At 37.5% G+C, this 18,777-nt stretch overlaps 3 protein-coding genes across 3 annotated transcripts; 1 reads left to right on the forward strand and 2 right to left on the reverse strand.

Moving 5' to 3' along the window:
- Window positions 1–1,203: 1,203 nt before the first annotated feature.
- Window positions 1,204–3,815, forward strand: LOC140021431 (L-tryptophan--pyruvate aminotransferase 1-like). Its single transcript, XM_072072195.1, has 5 exons — window positions 1,204–1,328; window positions 1,760–2,063; window positions 2,806–3,086; window positions 3,199–3,500; window positions 3,616–3,815. The coding sequence occupies exons 1-5, from the start codon at window positions 1,204–1,206 to the stop codon at window positions 3,813–3,815; spliced, it is 1,212 nt and encodes a 403-aa protein (XP_071928296.1).
- A 1,577-nt stretch (window positions 3,816–5,392) lies between these two features.
- Window positions 5,393–11,230, reverse strand: LOC113719077 (AP-1 complex subunit mu-2). The gene is made up of 11 exons (XM_027244091.2): window positions 10,906–11,230; window positions 9,862–10,008; window positions 9,697–9,759; window positions 9,414–9,590; window positions 9,229–9,332; window positions 8,163–8,270; window positions 7,935–8,031; window positions 6,758–6,855; window positions 6,424–6,565; window positions 6,128–6,250; window positions 5,393–5,755 (listed from the first exon to the last, which is right to left on the reverse strand). Exons 1-11 carry the CDS (start codon window positions 11,032–11,034, stop codon window positions 5,657–5,659), a joined length of 1,287 nt encoding a protein of 428 aa, XP_027099892.1. The 5' UTR covers window positions 11,035–11,230; the 3' UTR covers window positions 5,393–5,656.
- A 1,515-nt stretch (window positions 11,231–12,745) lies between these two features.
- Window positions 12,746–17,350, reverse strand: LOC113718643 (lysM domain receptor-like kinase 3). Its single transcript, XM_027243532.2, has 10 exons — window positions 16,595–17,350; window positions 15,750–15,959; window positions 15,503–15,642; window positions 15,306–15,395; window positions 15,119–15,224; window positions 14,395–14,546; window positions 14,143–14,240; window positions 13,811–13,949; window positions 13,450–13,548; window positions 12,746–13,256 (listed from the first exon to the last, which is right to left on the reverse strand). The coding sequence occupies exons 1-10, from the start codon at window positions 17,241–17,243 to the stop codon at window positions 13,092–13,094; spliced, it is 1,848 nt and encodes a 615-aa protein (XP_027099333.2). The 5' UTR covers window positions 17,244–17,350; the 3' UTR covers window positions 12,746–13,091.
- Window positions 17,351–18,777: the final 1,427 nt, after the last annotated feature.

Genomic DNA, 18,777 nt, shown 5'->3' on the forward strand with positions numbered 1-18,777 from the left:
TTTTTAATATTTTCCTAAATTATTGCTTAACAAAGATTTTTTTTTTTAAATTCCTAAAGAAATGGTTAAAATCAATGGGATGTTCTCGTTTCAGTTTTTTCACATGATTTCAAATTCTAATCTTCAAAAATCTTTTGTTTTTGTGTTCTAATTTGTTTTTGTGGTTAGATCTTAAAATTTTCAATAGACAAAAAAAAAAAAAAAGCTAACTAAAATTTAGAGAATTTACCCAAGGGTTAACTTTTTTATTTTTTTCCCTCCAACAATAGTTTTTTCTTGATCGTTATTAATTAGCTTTTTAATTTGCAGATTAATCTACCACAACTCAATACAACCCAACCGTTGAAATCTCAAGAATTTAACATAAACTAGCTCTAAAATAGATTATCAGTTTGGCTAACGGGAGCACCCATTAAGAGGTTTCTCATGCATTAGTTTTTAAAAAAGTGCCATAATACAAGGATACAATAACTATGAATATGTTTCTACAAAATAATTTAGATGTAACGTAGATATTTTATTGAGTGCCCATTTAGCCAGCGTGCATTTGAAAATTCTATAGATTATTACGAGAATATATAGAAAGCCATCCTTCAATAAGTTTCTTAACAAAATTGAAACAACACTCACTAAACATACCTAAAGTTTTCCAAATTTTTTAACACTCATCCATTCACTGTAACAAGATTTTCTTTCCTTTATTTACATGGTCAAATGTTCATCTGTATCCGATTTATTTGATAATTTCTTCCATTTTCAGAGAAGGTGCACTCATTCGAATTTCAAGAGATGGTACGCGGGATAAGTACCACTTAAAAAGATCTCCTTTTATCTCTAACTCTGGTCACCTGAGTCATTCGCTTTCCTAACCCAAATCAATCATGTAAATTTGTAGATTTCGCCAATGTGTTAAAGAAACAAAGGAAAGAAATGGAAGGATAAGGAGAAATTCATTGAATTTGTCTTCATTCAGATTATCGTATTATTAGAGCATGAAATTTAAACTCACCAAAGGTATATTTTATGCAGGAGTCTTTCTTGTCTCCTGCTCTATATATTCCAAAGAAACATTGGACCTGGGGTCGGAAAAAAAAAAAAAAAAAAAAACTTCCCAGTGTTCTTTATCCACGAACTCTTCAGCATAAAACCACCCTGAAAGGTAGCTAGTTTCAGTTTCATAAGGAGAGAAGAGAAAAGAGAAAAATGTGCGGCAAAATCCAGGATCAAGCCAACGCCACTGAACAGGACTCAGCTGCTGTTGCCTCTGAAATTGGAGGAAGCGGGACAAAACCAAATCCTTCCTCACTAGCACCTATAAATCTGGATCAGTAAGTAATTATTTTATCCTTTTTCCTTTAACCAAAAATGTCTTTTGGCAGCCTAATAGCTTAAGATTTCTTCATGTTTTTTGCAATTCCAAGCCGGGTTTAATATCCACCTTTTGCTGTCTAAAGTCTTTAACTGGCCATTTATTGAAACCCATGAAAAATCCTTTCTTATTGTTTTCGTTTTTGAGGCACGTTACAATTTTGCATAATTTTTTAGCCTTCATCTTCATGCATGAAACTTTCCCATACGTAACGCATATAATTATTATGCCAACCCGCTGATTTACTTTAAATTCATGATTACCCTTTTTTAATCAAACAACAGACTACTTGCATGCATATCTTTCATTTTTAGTTTTTGTTCTCCAAATTGATAAGGATGGTTTTTTTTTTTGTTTTTTTTTTATTTTTATCTTTGGTGCGTTACACAGCGGTGATCCTACTGCATATGAGACCTACTGGAGTAAGGTAGGTGAAAGGAGCACAATTACATTTACGGGAGATCAGTCCTTGAGTTATTTTGCCAATGCCAAGAACTTGTGCTGGTTTTTGGAGCCAAAACTGGAGGAGGAAATCAGGAGGTTGCATCATGTGGTGGGCAATGCAAAGGTGGATGATCATTTCATCATAGTGGGCAACGGATCAAGTCAGCTTATTCAGGCTGCCCTCTATGCTGTATCCCCTTCTGATCAACCTCAGCCCACAAGTGTGGTTTCAGCCGCTCCTTACTACTCGGTTAGCTTTGTCGGCTTCCAAATCAGTCATCAATCCCTCTTATAAATTAGTAATTGATTTGACTTTTTAGAAATGTTAGTTTATTTGTAGTACAAGTTTATTTAATCGGCCAAAAGTCAGTTGAACATAAGTTGTACTATTGTTTGTGTAAGACATAAACCTTGTGCTAAGCTGAGCATACAAAGCATGGTTCGAAGTCTCGGCCGAGACCGAGACGACTCGGCCGAGTCGTCACCATCTCGGTCCCTACCGATACGATACCGTGACGAAACGATACCGAAATACTTGACTCGCCGAGAAATCGGCCGAGTCGTCACCGCGACGGATTGAATCGGCCGAGTCACACCGCAACGGATTGACTTGGCCGTTTCTTTTGCTATTTTTTAATTATTTTTATTTAGCATACTTTTTTATATTATTAACAATTTTTAGAATATTAAATACTTTAAAATTTGCGTCTCACCGAGACCGCAACCGATATGCCGAGACCGATGTGGAACGTTCCGGGCCGCGACCGTGACTTTGAACCATGATACAAAGTGATCTAGACAATGTAAATTCGCTAATCATGGGCATGTGAAGGTTGCTAGAAGGATTAATTTTGTTTAAGTTTCAATCATGTGTAATGCTACTATTTAATGTACTAATGCAGCCGCCTAATCACTTTCTGTCTCAATTGATTTAATTATGTCTCCCAAGTCCTATGCATTTATAATTAATTATGTTGCTTGTTTATTTGCAGGCATACCAAGAAGTGGCAGATTTGTTGCGGTCAGGGCTCTACAAATGGGGAGGTGATGCTTACAGTTTTAACAAAGATGAACCGTACATAGAGATGGTAACCTCCCCAAATAACCCTTGTGGGATGACGAGAGAACCGGTCGTGAACCGGCCTCAAGGAAAGATCATCCACGATCTTGCTTATTACTGGCCTCACTACACTCCCATTACCTCTCAAGTTGACTATGATATCATGCTGTTTACTGTTTCCAAATGCACCGGGCATGCTGGTTCAAGAATTGGGTAAGGCTTCTGTTATCTAATATCCTAATTAATTCCTAGTAAAGACAACTAAATATAATATTCTCGTGCTTGAGTTATAATATTTTTCTATTGCTATGATTTGCATGAGAAGATGGGCTCTTGTGAGGGACAAGGACGTGGCAAGAAAGATGGTGGATTTAATGGTGATTAGCACAATTGGGGTTTCTAAAGAATCCCAACTTAGAGCTGCTAAGATTCTGGGAGTCATTTCAGATAGCTGCTTACTGGATAAATCTCCTGGCCTGGAAAACTTCTTTGAATACGCTCAGCATCTCATGGCTGCAAGATGGGAGAAGTTGAGGGAGATTGCGAAAGTGAATGAACTATTTAGTCTAACCGAGTACCCCTCCGAATACTGCCTCTTTACCAAAGAGTTCACTGAAGCTCGTCCTGGTAATTAAAGCTTTGATTTTGGACTTAAAACACTTTATCTTTCTGTTCTTCCAAGCATTTTGGTTTACAAATAGCTTCATGTTTTTTTAACACTCTTACCCAAATTTTGGGGCAGCTTTTGCATGGATGAGTTGCAAGTCTGATATGGAGGACTTAGAGAAAATTCTAAGAGGACACAAAATTCTGGCAAGAGGTGGAAAGCGCTTTGGAAGTGATCCAAAGTATGTGAGGATCAGTATGCTAAGTAGGGATCAGGAGTTCAATCTCTTTCTGGAGAGGCTATCTTCTATCCATGGAATTACCAGTGGGAATTGAATGTCACATGCAGGAATTGGGAGATACAGAAATTACATACATTGCACACAAGAAAAAAAAAAGGATATTACCTACACTGGGTGTAAGAAACAAAGATTAGGATCCATCTAGAAAATATGAAATAGATTGGATGGATCATACATCTCCTGTAGTATATTGTATGTAGCTACCTAGCCACCATGCATGTCCTGTGATATGCTAATGCATGGTTGTGGGTGAAATTGTATACGACATACTAATGAATGTCTTAAAAAGATTTGAGAGCTAATGTTATACTTCCTATTCTAGTTTGTTTGAACCAACTTCTTTTTTTCTTTTAACAAAAGTGGAAGGCAGCTAGATAGGTTACGCCTCCAAGGCCGTATCAAGAAAAAAACTCCTACAGTAGCTGAAACTTAGGTAGGTGGCTGAAACTTGGAGTACTAAAATTGACAAAGCTTGGAGTACTAAATTAGTGGCAAAGCTTATGGTAAAATTGACTCTCAAGCTTGTGAAAGTACTTAGAATTCTTCAACAATAAACCGACTTCGGTGAAATTGATATGATGTAGACAAGATGTCTGTGACAGTGCGATTACTTATTGCTGGTAAATAACCATGAAGAGCTATTTTGAGGCGTCGATGTAATGAAATCATTGGCATTTCTAGCAGAAGTTTCTTAACTATATGTTCTAAAATTTTTCTAAGTTAGAATAAGGAAAAATGATGAGCTTAAGAAACTAATTCGGCATAGAACAAAGATTTTCATATTAATGTACCAAAATGTTCTGATAAACAAATTTTCAATTCGTTTGTCAAAAAAAAATTTCAATTCGAACTGATTTACCGCAAAATTCTTCTTGGTTTAGTAGAAAGAATCACCACTAATGGTAGAAGAGAGACTGTTAGTGCCAAAAATAAGAAGAAAAAAAAAAGTAGTACAGAACAGAAGGCCAGTCCAAATATCTTTTCAGCACTGCTCTCATGCCGCGAGAGTTGAGACCTGAAAGAATGAGACCTGAAAGAATGGGGGCTAACTTTTCCTGAAATAGAAAACAGCTTTGCAGGTCACTTTTGTTCGAACATACAATAACTGGTGAACAGAAAGGCAAGGATTATACGTGCATCACTTCATAAGGTACGAGTATTAGTTTTTTTTCCCCCCCGGATAATTCAATGGGAAGCTACAGCCTAAGATACATGACTTGTTTTAAAGCATTCAGGGAGTTCTAACAAGATATTCATATTCAACCAACTTTTACATGTTTGAAGAACATCCTTAACCCAGATGCATTTTTCAGTTGTCAGGAAAGTGAACCCTAACTTATCAGCTTTCAGTAAATATTTTTGTCAAGCACCGTAGACATTTACACCGCTAGGCAGCAAGAACATGTACATTTGTTTATACCCTACCCCATCAGCTAGAGAATCCAGCATTGATCGTGCAGGTCTATCTATTCGCCCATATTGTCTGTGTGGATTGCGGACATCCTCCTCCTAAACCACAATCCAGGGAACAAGATTTGCCAACAATCACTAATTTGGAACAATATCATGGTTTTTTTTTTGTTGAGAAAACACCATCAACAGGAAAAAAGCTTAGAAAGATCAACATGATACCTGTATTATACTCTGAATTTAAGGAATAATTAAACCACAACAATAGACCTCCATATTTATAAGAACTAAATGACAGCAGTTAGATCAATCAATGGAGGCCGGGACTAAAAAAGAAGCAAGTATAATCGAAGAAAAGCCCAAGACAGATGCGCTATGGTCCCGGAAGATACACTTCAATCATCGAACAGGGACAAAAACCTCCGGTTTGGCACCTCAGTCATTGTGCCATCATGTGAAGCAGCTTCATATCAGTCTTAGTTCATATTCACCAGCCATTGTAATGTATCTTACCCATGGAAGAGCCTGGTAGCCACTTTTTTCAATAATCTTCAAATAACGAACCTACAGAAACAATGGTTTTATATTATGATGGCTCGATCAATTAAACCCAAGAAAGTTAATGCTTGTCAAAACAACAAAGTCCGCATGCAAGACAGCTACAGAGTATGATCAAACTGCATGCCAAACAGCTATAGGGTAAGATCAAAACACCGAGACTTGGAAAGCCCCATCCAAGTTGCATGGGATGTATAATTTTAAATGCATCTCTTATCTGCTGTAAGCCAGTCTCCAACAAAACTAATTAATGCATAGGAGTATTTCGTACGTCCATGCAAATTTCAGCAAAATTTACATAAGAAATCAACTGAATTTACTTCACTCGCATGTGAATACACTTGCAAGCACACTTGGGGAGTCTCAAACGAGGCTCACCTGTATTCCTGAGACGGTAAAATAGGGAATCTCAAATTTGACACGAATTGGAGCTTTTCTCTCAGGCAATGGCTCTTCAGCTGTTATGCTAGGGAGAGTAAACTCAGCTCTCAACATGTATTCCTGAGACGTGAAGAAAAACAAAATAGGCAAAGAGGAATTAGACGGTATGAGATCGTGATGGTTGAAAAAGCTTCTAGCTGGCACATTATCTGCACTCAGTAGTAGCATGTCACGCAAGCCCAATGCTTACTTATAGAGACATGATATCCAAATTAATTTGGATTAACTCTTACCTTACCACCTGGAAAAGATTTTATTTTCCAGACCAATGCATCATTTTCAGGTGCATAAGTTGACGATCCCATTGATGTCCGAATATTTGGATTAGTAGCATCAGATGGCACAGGCAACTCAATCTCAACATTGGTAGCAGTGCTGGAAATTCACATAATCTCATGAGTGAACTCACTGGTATTTTACAGACAATAATGAACATATCCTTTCTTCAGAAGAGAGAAAGAGAGAGACTCCATGCCAAACACTGTACTTTTTTTTTAATGGATAATTCTCTCCTAGACAAAAAATTAAATCAGATGTACACGAGAAAAAAGGAAAATCATAATATACCTACGCTCCTTAAATTGGCTTCGAGCTTTTACTGTCATTTCCATACGGCTTCTAGAATGTCGCTCAACTTGAGCTTCTACCCATATGAGAGGCTTGACCTGAAAGCAAGAATTATTGCTCTAGGCTCTGACTCGTATGCAAAATGGCAAGCGATAATGCCCCGGCCCATATTTTATTTCCACAGCCATTTTTCGTAGAATGCCAACAATACCCTTCTCTAATCAAAGTGATTATATCATTAAATTTTCATGGCTCCACCACACTCCTTACCATTGCCATCTCTGACTTGTTACTGTTTAAAATCTTATGCACAAGTTTTTCCGTTCTCTTTGGCTCTGGAATATTTACTGATATTTATTCAACATATATAACAACAAACAAGAAGCTTATTTGTTTTGACGAACGTGAAGATTTTTGACAGTAAGTCTCCCCTCTTCTAATTTTGTTTACCTTTTGTCGTAGACTTCAAATTTTCTCTTCAAATCGACTTCAATTTTTAAACCAATACAATAGTATACATGGATAAACACACTCTCACACACACCTAATAAAACTTCTGAATGGAGTGTTCTTATCAGTGAGGAGGTTTTATTTCACTGAGTAAATCACAAACGGATTTGGGGATTAATTGTACCTGCTGCAAAAACATGCGAACAAATCTAATTTTTGTGCACGTGTTTCCTTTGGGGGAAGCTAATTTCTACAGTATTAACAGTAGAATTTAAACCATTTTGTAACTCTTTTTTTAGTTCTTGATTTTTTTTATTTCATTTGGGGAATTAATTTTTACGGTAATTAACATGAATTTTTCTTTTTTTTTTTTTGGGGCGAGGGTGGGGGTGAGTGAAGCTAATTTATGCTGTATTAAAATGTTATATTTAAATCCTTTCGTAATCTCTTGTTTCTGTTTCTTTTTAGTTTCTGTTTCCCTTCTTACTTGGCTTCTTGGGAATTTGGAACTAAGAGGAGATCGGTGGAGGTGACAAGGAATTCAGTAGGGTCCATTAGACTTGGTGACATAATAACATTTGACTAGCGAGAGTATTTTGGTAATTCTGTAAAAATGGCAGTGGAAGTAAGAATTAGACTGTGGCATTATCACTTCCCATGCAAAATGCACAGAACAGTAGAAGCATAACTAAATACATATACACTTAATATCAACAGTAAACCAAACCTGAGTGCTGAGTCTGTATGTCATGAGATCAAACGACCCATCAGGCGGTATAAAGGATATGGTCCGGTCATTTTCAAATCGGGCCAAACGCACACACCTATATAAAAAGGTTGCATAAACAGATTAAAAGACATAGTTTGGTAGATCCATAAATACATAAACCAAAACTATTCTACTCACGAAACTTATTACACATAGGTCAGAAAATCAGAAAAATGGATTGCATACTGATGGAACTTTATGTCGTCTAGATCAATAGCTTTTCCCTTGGTAGCTCTTCCTTGCGCCTCCAGCAATACTCTATCATTCAGTCCAAGCTTGCACTCTGGCATACCACTACCAGACAGAAACATTAACACTTCATAACTATGATATTATGATCAGCTGAAAGTAGCAATCTGAAGACCAAGAACTTAACAGGGAGGCAATTTTTCTATCCAAATAGATGTATATTAATCACTTAAAAACGACTCAATTTGTAGCCTTGTACACAGAAAATACAGGAAACCTGATGTGAGGAAACTAAAGAAAGAATTACAAGGCCACAAGTATGGAAAAGAGCAAAGGAACTTGGCTGAGAAGTTGAAGCCATCATCATTACTAGTTATGAGAAGAGCATATGCATGTAGACCTAAAACAGGCCCAGCCTACTCAGTCAACTAAGTCTATGCAACAGATCAATTCCCATAAGCATATCGAAACCACGGATAGAGGGAAAAAAGAACCTTCACTGCCCGTCAACCAAGATTGAAAGAAAGGATTACAATCTCATTGATAAATGTGTGGAAAAGACAAATGGCCATTGCTGAGATTTATCAGTAGAAGATGGTCATAATTAATATTGAAAAAGAGGAAAAAGAAAAACTTTTACTCAAGACTAAGTATTCTGCACCCTAATTTAACCACAAGCCAAAATGTACCAAGCAACTTAAGGAAAAGTCCTATTCACAAGCACCTAAACAATTGGTAAATGTTCTAGAATACAAGTTTGTGTAAATTTGGTTAAAGAGAGAAGTTCAGAGCACAAAATATGAATCACAAACAAGTCACAGTTTCAAGAAGGAGTGAGAAGAGGTACTAATGAGATTTTCTTAAAAGCTCAAGCTAAATCACCTGCCTGGAACCAGGGGCAAAGAAAAACAGGTTCAAGCATTTGCCTCAATAAGCAAACTGAAATCCCCACAAAAACACCTTTTGAAACCAACATATTTTAAAATCAATTTGCAATCACAACAAAATCTCATTAATTTTATTCTGAAATGTTAACACTGCATAATTGCAGTAGAGAACATACCTCAAATAAGTGCGCATCTTTAATGCCCCAACAACATCTGACCTAACTATTTGTCCGTTGCTGTTAACTAGTATATTAACACTTTCCACAACATCTAAAAATACCTGAACCAACAAAATACATCACTAGGATCTCCAAAGAAGAAAATGTGAGAAGAAATGAATCAACCAAATGAAAATACTGACCTCATTCTTCTTATATCTTATCCCTTCGCTGCGCCAAGAAACTGCGTTTGTTACTGCCATGGGAGGTCTCTGAGTAACTTCCATTCTGTAGGCATCGGTCTTTATAAACTCACTGAGAATCTTTGCTTCAGTATATTGAGGATAACCAAAGTCCATTATTTCATCAAGTAACTCATACTGTAAATGGCAAAAAATATCAATGCATAACAAACAAAAAATATGCTATGGTGATATTCACATTAAAGCCGCCAAATCCAAAAGTCAAGTGAAAAGAACCTCTTACCACCACAACAAAATTATCTCTAAGTGATTCCTCTTCTAACTCCTCAAAATAATGCTTAAATACCTGTGTTCAAAGTACTTTATTAGCATAAACCTATAAAACCACTAATGCTATCTCAAACTCATATGATGAAAGCATAGATCTTTAATTACCACTGGCTCTTACATCAACTACACGATGTAGAAACAGAAGAAGGCTGGCAGCATTACAATTCTGCCGTGAAGCGGTCATCAGATACACATTGTTGTGCTGTATATACATATAGGTCACACCATCATCATAAACAACAGGATCTTGAGACTGTGGGTCACCCTATAGCAGATTAAAGCACCAAACTTATCGTCAGTACCTAATATAGGGCCAGCATAGTCTACTCATAAACAAAATGAAACAAAAATATGTGACAAAAGCAGATCAATCAACCTCAGCCCAAACAAGCTTGAAGTTTTACTAACTATTGGATTTGACTTGAACTTGGCACAATAAGCATAATACTCAAACTGCACGTATAGATAAATCAAGGACAAACTCAAATAAGATTGATTTGTCAACTGATCAAACAAGATTTAGTGCTTGTTAACCTTTTGAACCATGCTTGAGTTCATATCAACAAGGATAAAGCCTGAAACTGACATTTAAATGAGTCAAGCCACTTGAGCTGGCTCATAAAGAGCTTGTCTGAGCTCAACTCAGCTAATGATCAAGCAAAGCCAAAACCAACATTTTAGTGTTCAGCTCAATTAGTCATGTCAATACCGTAGCATACAAAATAGCAAACTTTAACTCAGCAACATAGAATCCAACAAAGTACTTATACTCTAGCTGAATTTAAACAACCGAACAGGTGGATTTTCTCCAACCTCTCATTCTATCAATCCTAATCTAAAATCCTCACTGCTTAGGCAACCAAAAAAAAAAAATCAACCCTTTTGACCAATAAACCACAAAAACAAAAATCCTCTCCTTCGTTGAATTATTCATGAATAACAATAACAACAGGAAGAGGCCCGCATGATCATCACAAATGAAGGCTCAATAAAGTAGCTAACTGATCCTGCCGCTTTAGTTTAAGATTAATAGTCAACTAACTAAATGAATGATCAATCCGAATCAAATTCTTATCCCAATTTGATTAGCAAAATATGTTCACCGAAAGTGAAAAGAAGAAGAAGGAAAATTAGAGAAAAGGAAAAAAAAACAGTATAGTACCTCTTTTTCGATGAGCTTGGTGAAGCAGCGTTCAGCTTGGGCGGCGGAGACGTCGCCACGGTAGTCCCGCCACACAAGGACCCGGCCTTTAATGTCTAGTAGGAACAGCGCCGACGCTGCCCCCGCCATTTTCTTTAATTTCGTTAAATTCTTCTCTTCTTTGGCGTATATATATTACGTATGTATCTATTCTACTCTGGAAATGTATATGGCCATATAAATCGATTGGAGATCAGATCGGGGCGGGGGATGGGCAGAGAGAGAGAGAGAGAGGTTTGATTGAGATCTGGGAGAAAATGGTAGTGGTGGGGCGACTTTTGTAATTCTAGAGTAGTCGAGGGGTGATTTCGACTAAATATTTTCTACTGCTAGTAATTTGCACGGTTGCGGCCCCTTGCAAGTTGCAACGGCCAAAAGCTAAACGAAACGACAACGTCAGGTTTAATGCCAAGTTTAGCGTCAGGTGATTAGACTGTTCATCCCACAGTAGCACATCGCTCTAATTTCTAACGGCGACAAGTGCTGGCTGGGAGCTACACACCTGATTTCCACCATTTTCATTGCTTCTTAGTACTTTGTCTTTTTTCTTTTTCTGTGACGAAAAGTCTTTTTTTGTGACGAAAAGTTTAGATTATTCGGACTTCAATCATCACCATGTCCAGAGCATACTTCTGATATCATAAATCACACTATTCTTACATGTTACCCTCCTCACATTTGTAACACAATTTAAATGCACATCTTTTGTAAGTGACATGTCTTTACCAATATGTGTAGTCGTTTCACATTACTCTGCTGATGTGCGATCTAATTATTTTTCCTTTAATATTTGAAGAGTCTGCCAAGGAGTACGACCAGAGCAGAATACCGAAAAGGACGTAGCAGAGTTGGCCTGCAATGAACCAACGAGCAGAACACCGAACAGAACAGACGTAGCCAAGTTGGCCTGTAATGAGCCAAACAACGGGACTGTCTTCCCGTTGGTTGTGAGTTGTGAGCCCGTTCCCTCCTTGTTACTGTGAGTTGTGATTCTGTTCCCTTTTCGTTGCTGCTCCGACGCTTAAATCAGTCAAAGAATATAGAGTATAATAGGAGTATATTCTTGTACCGTACCTTTTCTTGGCTCAGCCTGATAGTATTTATAAGATTTCTTCTGATAAGCTATGGAGGTGTCCAAAGTTATACCTTTACTTCCAATAGTTATTCCACTCAAGAGTGACCACCATCCTTTGGGTTGGTAGCCACCACCAATGCATTAAGGCTTAGTGGGGTGGGAGATAAGGGTTCAAACCTTACCTCCCACCAATTTGTCACAATTAAATGTGGCTTTGCTTAAAAAATCCAAGCAAGCGCACCCATCTGATTCGGTGGTGGTTCAGTCTCATCCCCATAGTATAGAAAGCTATCGCATCCACACAAAAAAAAAAAAAAAAAAAAAAATTCCACTCAAGAGTATTACTCCCTCTGGAATATTCAACCTTATCCTTTTGAATTTATTTATTTTTGGCTATACATAATAAAGTTTTCAGTCAGGAAAGAGTTCTTTACAAGATTCAGGAAATTGCAAGATCTGAAAAAGATCGAATTTAGGTTCTGTTTCTTTCGTTTCATCTTTCAGTTACTTGGAGAACAAACAAAGGAAGCGCTAATGACAGCAGTCCCAGGCAATGTACCTTCACAGCATTTGTTCCATAATATTTGTAGCATTTTGGCTTTCCTTGCTCTGTAAATAAACCCTTGTTTATAAACCTTAGCACTAGCAAGCCTTGTTCATCAGAATGGACTGGAGACACTTTTAATCCATGATATAGAGTTAATAATACTTGGAGAGGAGATGAGATGATTCGGAGATTGTGAAGCGCATTAATATTGGTCAGGCTACAGGACATTTATGGACAGGACTGACTTCAACGAGGAAACAAAAGACCTCAAATATCTCTTTGTATGTGCACAGGTACTACATTTCCTAGACAAAGAGTTGTTACCTCAAAACAATACGTTAATCCAATGGAAATGAAACATTTCACACTCGGGGAAAATAAAAACCATATATATATATATATATATGTAGAGCAGAATTGTGTATGATCACAACCTGATCTGAAAAGTTTATCTGTTCGGACCGATAGAAAGTGCCTTTTTGTTTTACGTTCCTTCTTTTTTTATTTGTTTTCAAATTGAGCTCTTCATCGCCCGTTGAACACTCCACTGAAAACCTGACTGTTTCCCCCAAGTGATGCTTCCCATTCGACTGATGAAACTCTAATCTGTGAGAGTGCCACTACCACCTCTCGCATCTCCGGCCTGTTAATAGCATCTCCACTTAGACACCATTGCGAAATTTCTGCCATCTGCAATTAATGTATTAATACTTCAACATTGATAAGCTTTCAACCTGGATCGATAGGAAGATTTAGGTGTTGGTTATTTGTACGTTTTTTTTTTTTGCCTTCAAGTGTAAGTGTGAAGTCTGTAGCTGCATTCCATTAGGAACACCGCAACTTACAGATTGCTACAAGAAGTTTACAATTTTATTAGACCTACCTTGTATACATCTTCCATAGGGTAGCTGCCTCTTAGATTACCATCAACTATGGATTCCAGGGCACTCTCTGGATCTTCATCTTCAAAAGCGCTGTTAAGCTGAGAAAGCAGCAACGCAACACAAAATCTTAATTAAAGAATCCGTGCGGTACTAATATGATAAAGTAGATGCATGTCGATTATGGCCACGTATTCCATAGAGGAGGAAGAGGGAAAGCAATGCCTCCTCATGTGCATTATGGCACATTTCTCCTCTCAATGCCTCTCTGCCTAAGTTGTCAACGTTTCTGGTTTTAGTTTTCCATCTTGGACCTCAAAATCATACCATATTTTGCATTTTTCTGCGGAATAGTTGACTTACAATGGTTATGAGAGACTTCATCTTCTGAGGCTCCATATTATCACGGAAAAGTGCACGTTTACCAGTTATTAGCTCTGCCAGAACAACTCCAAATGCAAAAACATCTGTTTTCGTCGTCACCTGTAGCTCTTTCACCGACCTGTGAAACAAGGAGTGTACGAGTCAAATCACCCAAAAACATCTATCTTGTACATGTTGGTGTGGTGTGATTTGGGTAGACACGAGACAGAAGCATTTAGTGCGAACCATTGTAGACAGAAGCATTTAGTGAGACTTGAGGGAGTATTTACACTATAGAGACAATTTGACTCATGTTTATCATCAGTGCTTACTCTGGGGGAAGGTATCCTGGAGTTCCAACCAGGCGGGTTGCCATCAACTCATCTTCATTAGTTCTGCCAACAAGCTTCACCAATCCAAAATCAGCAACCTACAAGAGCAAATCTTAGGATAGAACATCAGCTTAGAACCTTAAGATATTCCTGCACTATATTTGGATGGCACTAATTATACGGGTGCAGATGTGAGAAACAAAATCCACGCTACACAGGTTTTCTGCACGGGTGTGAATTGTTATTATATACCTTTGCTCTGAGCGTTTCATCAAGTAGAATGTTGCTGGTCTTTATATCGCGGTGCACATATCTGGCTTTGGTATGATCATGGATATATTCAATACCCCTTGCAGCATCAAGTGCAATCTGTGTTCTTGCAGTCCAAGAGAGAGGCTGATGACCTGAAAAACATTGCTTTAGATAAAGAAGATTTTGATTTGAAGACCATCAGAATGCAAAATGTATGCTTCTTGATTTTTTAAGATTTCTAGATTGTCCTTCCCGATAATCCTGCTGGAATTGGGGAGAAAGTTATAGCTATGAGCATTGTTGATATATATGTTAAAAATTTACTATCCCTGCAGGATGAAAATTTACTTTAGTAATAATGCCCACCTGTTATTATAGTTTTATGCACACTCTAATTTTAGGAGAATTCCAGTTTCAGATGATTGTCTTATTCAGATGTCTTTAAATAATTATTTTTAATTCCTTGGAGCTGATGGGAACTTTGCTTTTATCCTATATAAATCTCTGATAATGGTACTCTCTGTACATGTATTAAGCATTTCTTTCACTTTGCAGAAAAATCTGGCATCAGACGGAGCATCTATTTATAGTCAATGACTCCGATTTTATGATCTGCATTCCTAGTATATGTCAACAGGTATCATCATTTGAAATCCAGAAGATTTTAGAGCTTAATAAGATTCGGAATGCAATAACGAATAATAAGCTCCTTTTGCCGGATTACCTTTCAATAATGGATCATGAAGATGTTCACTGAGAGAACCGTTTGGGATGTATTCATAAACTAAGTAGAGGTGGTCATCTCCGCTGGCATACCCCAACAGCTCCACCTTTATTTAGGACTTGGAACCGTAAATACTGGAACCTCCTTCATATACCAATAATAAAACTAACTTGGAGATGATTCTTACCGCATTTATATGGTGTATCTTGCATAGAACTTTGAGCTCTGCCAGGAATTCTTTGGACTTACTTGATCTCATCTTCTTTACTGCAACTTCCTGAATTGTCAGTGGAGTAAACTGGTCTTACTTTTCAAACATCCGAAAGTAGTCGAACTAATTGCACAAAGGAGGTAAACAGAATGCTGAGGCTACAGCAAACTTACCTGCTTTCCCATTATCCCAAGATATACACTCCCGTATCCACCCTCCCCAATTTTTCTGGATTCATCAAAGTTTCCAGTAGCCTCTGCAATCTCCTCTAGAGTGTATACAACTGGCTTCTCGGATTCAATAGCTGTGATATCTGTATATTTACGAACCTTTAATTGAGTTAGTCCCCTCATAGTACAATTTGAAACAACAAACAGATATAGAAGTCTTAGTGCTGTCAAGTTTAGTTTCTCTCATCACCTTCCGAGTTTCCTTTGCTCTGGAAATGCTTATGTAACGAATAAGATTTATTGCTAGTTATAGATTTAGAGAACATTTTAGGATCCTCCCCACTGTTTCTCTGGGGTCTCTTCCTCCTCAGAAGGATTACAAGCAACGTGCATACTGAGAGCATTGTCACAACGGCCAGTATGCTAACCGCTATTTTCCACTCGCGCTTCTTTTGGGAATCTGCATAACATTCCCAGGAAAGAACATATCAAGGAGTCGTCATCATAACTACAATAACATGACAAGTGTGATTTGAAAATTGAGAATAACCTCTAGTTATATTCTCTTATCCATGTAATTGTTTGTTTTCTAAAGGTTGTGTTTTTCCTCAGTATTCAGTGCTGGCCGGCTTGTAAGAAAGGAGAATTTTTCTTTTGATATGCTGAAGTTAGGACAATGCTATTCTACCAAAAAATGTGCAATTATCCAGATTACGTGCCTGATGCATGAAGGTATTCCAATCCTAAAAGATTGTCTGACTAACGGCAAATTACCCCAAGAAATATATGTGAGACAGGATTAGTACTCAAGTGAAATTTGCAGTTAGCATGTTTGTTTAGAAAAGCTAAAGAGCCTTTGCAGCACTGCGATCTAATATTACACATGATTTATGATGTTCAGACGAGATTCTGATATGCTTTTTTTTTTTTTTGGGGTCTAATTTGACTTATTTTCGAGGCCTTAATAAAAATGATTAGTCTGCCACATGATCTAAGACAGGTTTCTCCTTTAGTTACCATAACGTGGGTTTAATTGCAGAGGAATCAAATTGTTACCGCAATCAGAATAGCTGGTCTTAACAAAGATTTACTCACCTTTCTTTATGGGAGAAACTCCACTTTTCTCCATGGGCACGTACAACAACCAACCGATATCAAGATATGATGGATTTGCTGCCAGATATGTATTCAAGCTCTGTATGCCATCGACATCTGAAGCAAGTAAATCTGCAATACTTGATAAGGTATCAAGAGGTTGGACTGTATAAGTTACCACAATCTGAGAGTCACTTTCTACACATCCACACAAGAGATGCATGGTGGCATTCAGTCCCGCAGTGTAGTTTTCTTCTCCGCCAACTTTCCAAGCCTGCCCACTATAAATCTGATTAGAGACATTTGCAAAGGTGTCGTTTCTTTGCAAAGTATAGTCAGTATCATAGAAGTACCCATCAGTGCCATTAACATTTTTGCAAGAACAAGGTACAGTTACAAGGTAGTCATTTCTGTTGTTGTCAGTGATCGGCCTGATTTGTGACGTATTCACCGAGTAATAAGAAGCGATCTGCTCTTTTTTAAAGCCATTGTGCTGGTAAAGGTAAGAATTGCACGTCTTGATGCTGTTAGAGCAGGCAAAAGGATATATACGACTAATCTGAGTTGGGTATGCAGAAGTTCCCATAAACAGCACGCAGAGAGGGAGGAGAAAAACAAGGTAACCACATTTCCTGGTGCCAGAAGCCATAAGCAGCCTTGGCTGAGGTTTGTCTTGTGAAAGGAAGGAATTATTATGACAGAATCGCTATGTAGAAATTTCGAGGTTAACTACTTCCATTTGTCATTATCTGCTTGAAGCTATTACACGGATTGAATACGTTTTGGTTCATCTTTGAAATGAAAATCAACACATCACCTACAAGTTCCAATAAAAAAAAAAAACGATTGGGATATTGCAGCCTGTAAATATCTTATTGTAGCTAACGAAGTCTCTACCAATAAACAATTGCTTCAAGCTTTTGCTAGCAATGAAACCTTTGCCGATCTTTACAATGAACTACTTATTAGCTTATGTATGTTCCTTTTTGGGTAGGTATGAGCTTATGTATGTTCATGTGAAAGTCCAAGCAAGTATTACAATCACAAAGAAAGAACAGCAAGAAATAGATCATCCCAGGATCTATCTATCTCTCTTGCGTAATTGGGAATTCAAATGTATCCGGCGATACAATTAATTTGCTGCCTAACTCGGAACCAGATGCTTGTTATAGCTGTCTTCGAAGCTTTTTGAGGCATGCCTTCTTCAAAAGAAGTAGATTCGACTAATCACTTTGAGAGCACCCACTAAGCACAGCCTTATTACTCGTGAATAAAAATAATCGTCCTTAATTGGATACTTAATGAAAAACAAAGAAGGTATTTTGTATACTTGTTATAGCTGTGCCGGCCAAGAAAACCATATACTAAAAGGACAAAGAGTAACTATTTCTTTTGTTTTTTTGGTAGAAAAAGAGCAACTATTCAAGATCCTAGCCCCATTCCAAATAACTGTGGCAGAATCTATAGAAATAAGCTAAACGTTGTGATTGTATTGGATCTTTGCGATGATGATTGATGAGAGGAAACAGATATCCTCTTTTAATATTCGATTAAGATGTGATTAGCAGATTTTTGCAAGTCAGTTGGCGCCATTGACTTCAAAGTTGACTTTCTGTACGTAACAAATACTTGTACCTGGTCATATGGGAACTGCGCTTTAAAAAACCTTCTCCTGTATAAACAAGCATCGCACGATATTATTCTATGATTTTGCGTGCAAGTATCGAGTTTCTTGATTTTGATTTATCTGATTCTCAGCTACAATAGTGAATCGTAGAAAGACGTTAGGCAAAAGACAGAGAGTATGATATTTGTCAATCACTCCGTCTTTTTCCATCTTTTTTTTTTTTTCAAGTTTATGAATTAGTGTGGGAGCGGATGTCCTAGAAGCATTTGACAAGGTCATTCAAAAAGTTATATAACTCGGCTCACACAAACACCCCACGGTTCCTACTCCCCCACAAATTTTTTGGAAGGACTAAGCAAAGAAAAAGAAAATTAAAAAGCTCTGGCATGCAACTCGTCGCCTTCCAATAGAAGAGACGGGAACATTTATTCATAAAAACAGGGAAGGAGGAAAGTTGGGGGGGGGGGTGGTGGGGGTGGAAAAAAAAAAGAAGAAGAACGAAAGGCACGTAAATGATGACAAAGTCAATTTGGATTGCATTTTTCAGAAAAAGATT

The sequence above is a fragment of the Coffea arabica genome, chromosome 11e (genome assembly GCF_036785885.1).
Source record: "Coffea arabica cultivar ET-39 chromosome 11e, Coffea Arabica ET-39 HiFi, whole genome shotgun sequence".
Lineage (NCBI taxonomy): Eukaryota > Viridiplantae > Streptophyta > Magnoliopsida > Gentianales > Rubiaceae > Coffea > Coffea arabica.

What these genes read in the sequence shown, in the direction of transcription:
- LOC140021431 (XM_072072195.1), top strand. Translation starts at nt 1,204, where the DNA reads ATGTGCGGCAAAATCCAGGATCAAGCCAACGCCACTGAACAGGACTCA. An exon ending in CAGCCGCTCCTTACTACTCG is followed by an intron (nt 2,064 to 2,805) that starts GTTAGCTTTGTC and finishes GTTTATTTGCAG; the next exon opens with GCATACCAAGAAGTGGCAGA. An exon ending in CATGCTGGTTCAAGAATTGG is followed by an intron (nt 3,087 to 3,198) that starts GTAAGGCTTCTG and finishes TTGCATGAGAAG; the next exon opens with ATGGGCTCTTGTGAGGGACA.
- LOC113719077 (XM_027244091.2), bottom strand. Translation starts at nt 11,034, where the DNA reads ATGGCGGGGGCAGCGTCGGCGCTGTTCCTACTAGACATTAAAGGCCGG. An exon ending in GAGATAATTTTGTTGTGGTG is followed by an intron (nt 9,591 to 9,696) that starts GTAAGAGGTTCT and finishes TGCCATTTACAG; the next exon opens with TATGAGTTACTTGATGAAAT. An exon ending in TTACCGTCTCAGGAATACAG is followed by an intron (nt 5,756 to 6,127) that starts GTGAGCCTCGTT and finishes TTGTTTCTGTAG; the next exon opens with GTTCGTTATTTGAAGATTAT.
- LOC113718643 (XM_027243532.2), bottom strand. Translation starts at nt 17,243, where the DNA reads ATGGCTTCTGGCACCAGGAAATGTGGTTACCTTGTTTTTCTCCTCCCT. An exon ending in TTGGGATAATGGGAAAGCAG is followed by an intron (nt 15,396 to 15,502) that starts GTAAGTTTGCTG and finishes CTGACAATTCAG; the next exon opens with GAAGTTGCAGTAAAGAAGAT. An exon ending in ATGAAACGCTCAGAGCAAAG is followed by an intron (nt 14,241 to 14,394) that starts GTATATAATAAC and finishes TTGCTCTTGTAG; the next exon opens with GTTGCTGATTTTGGATTGGT.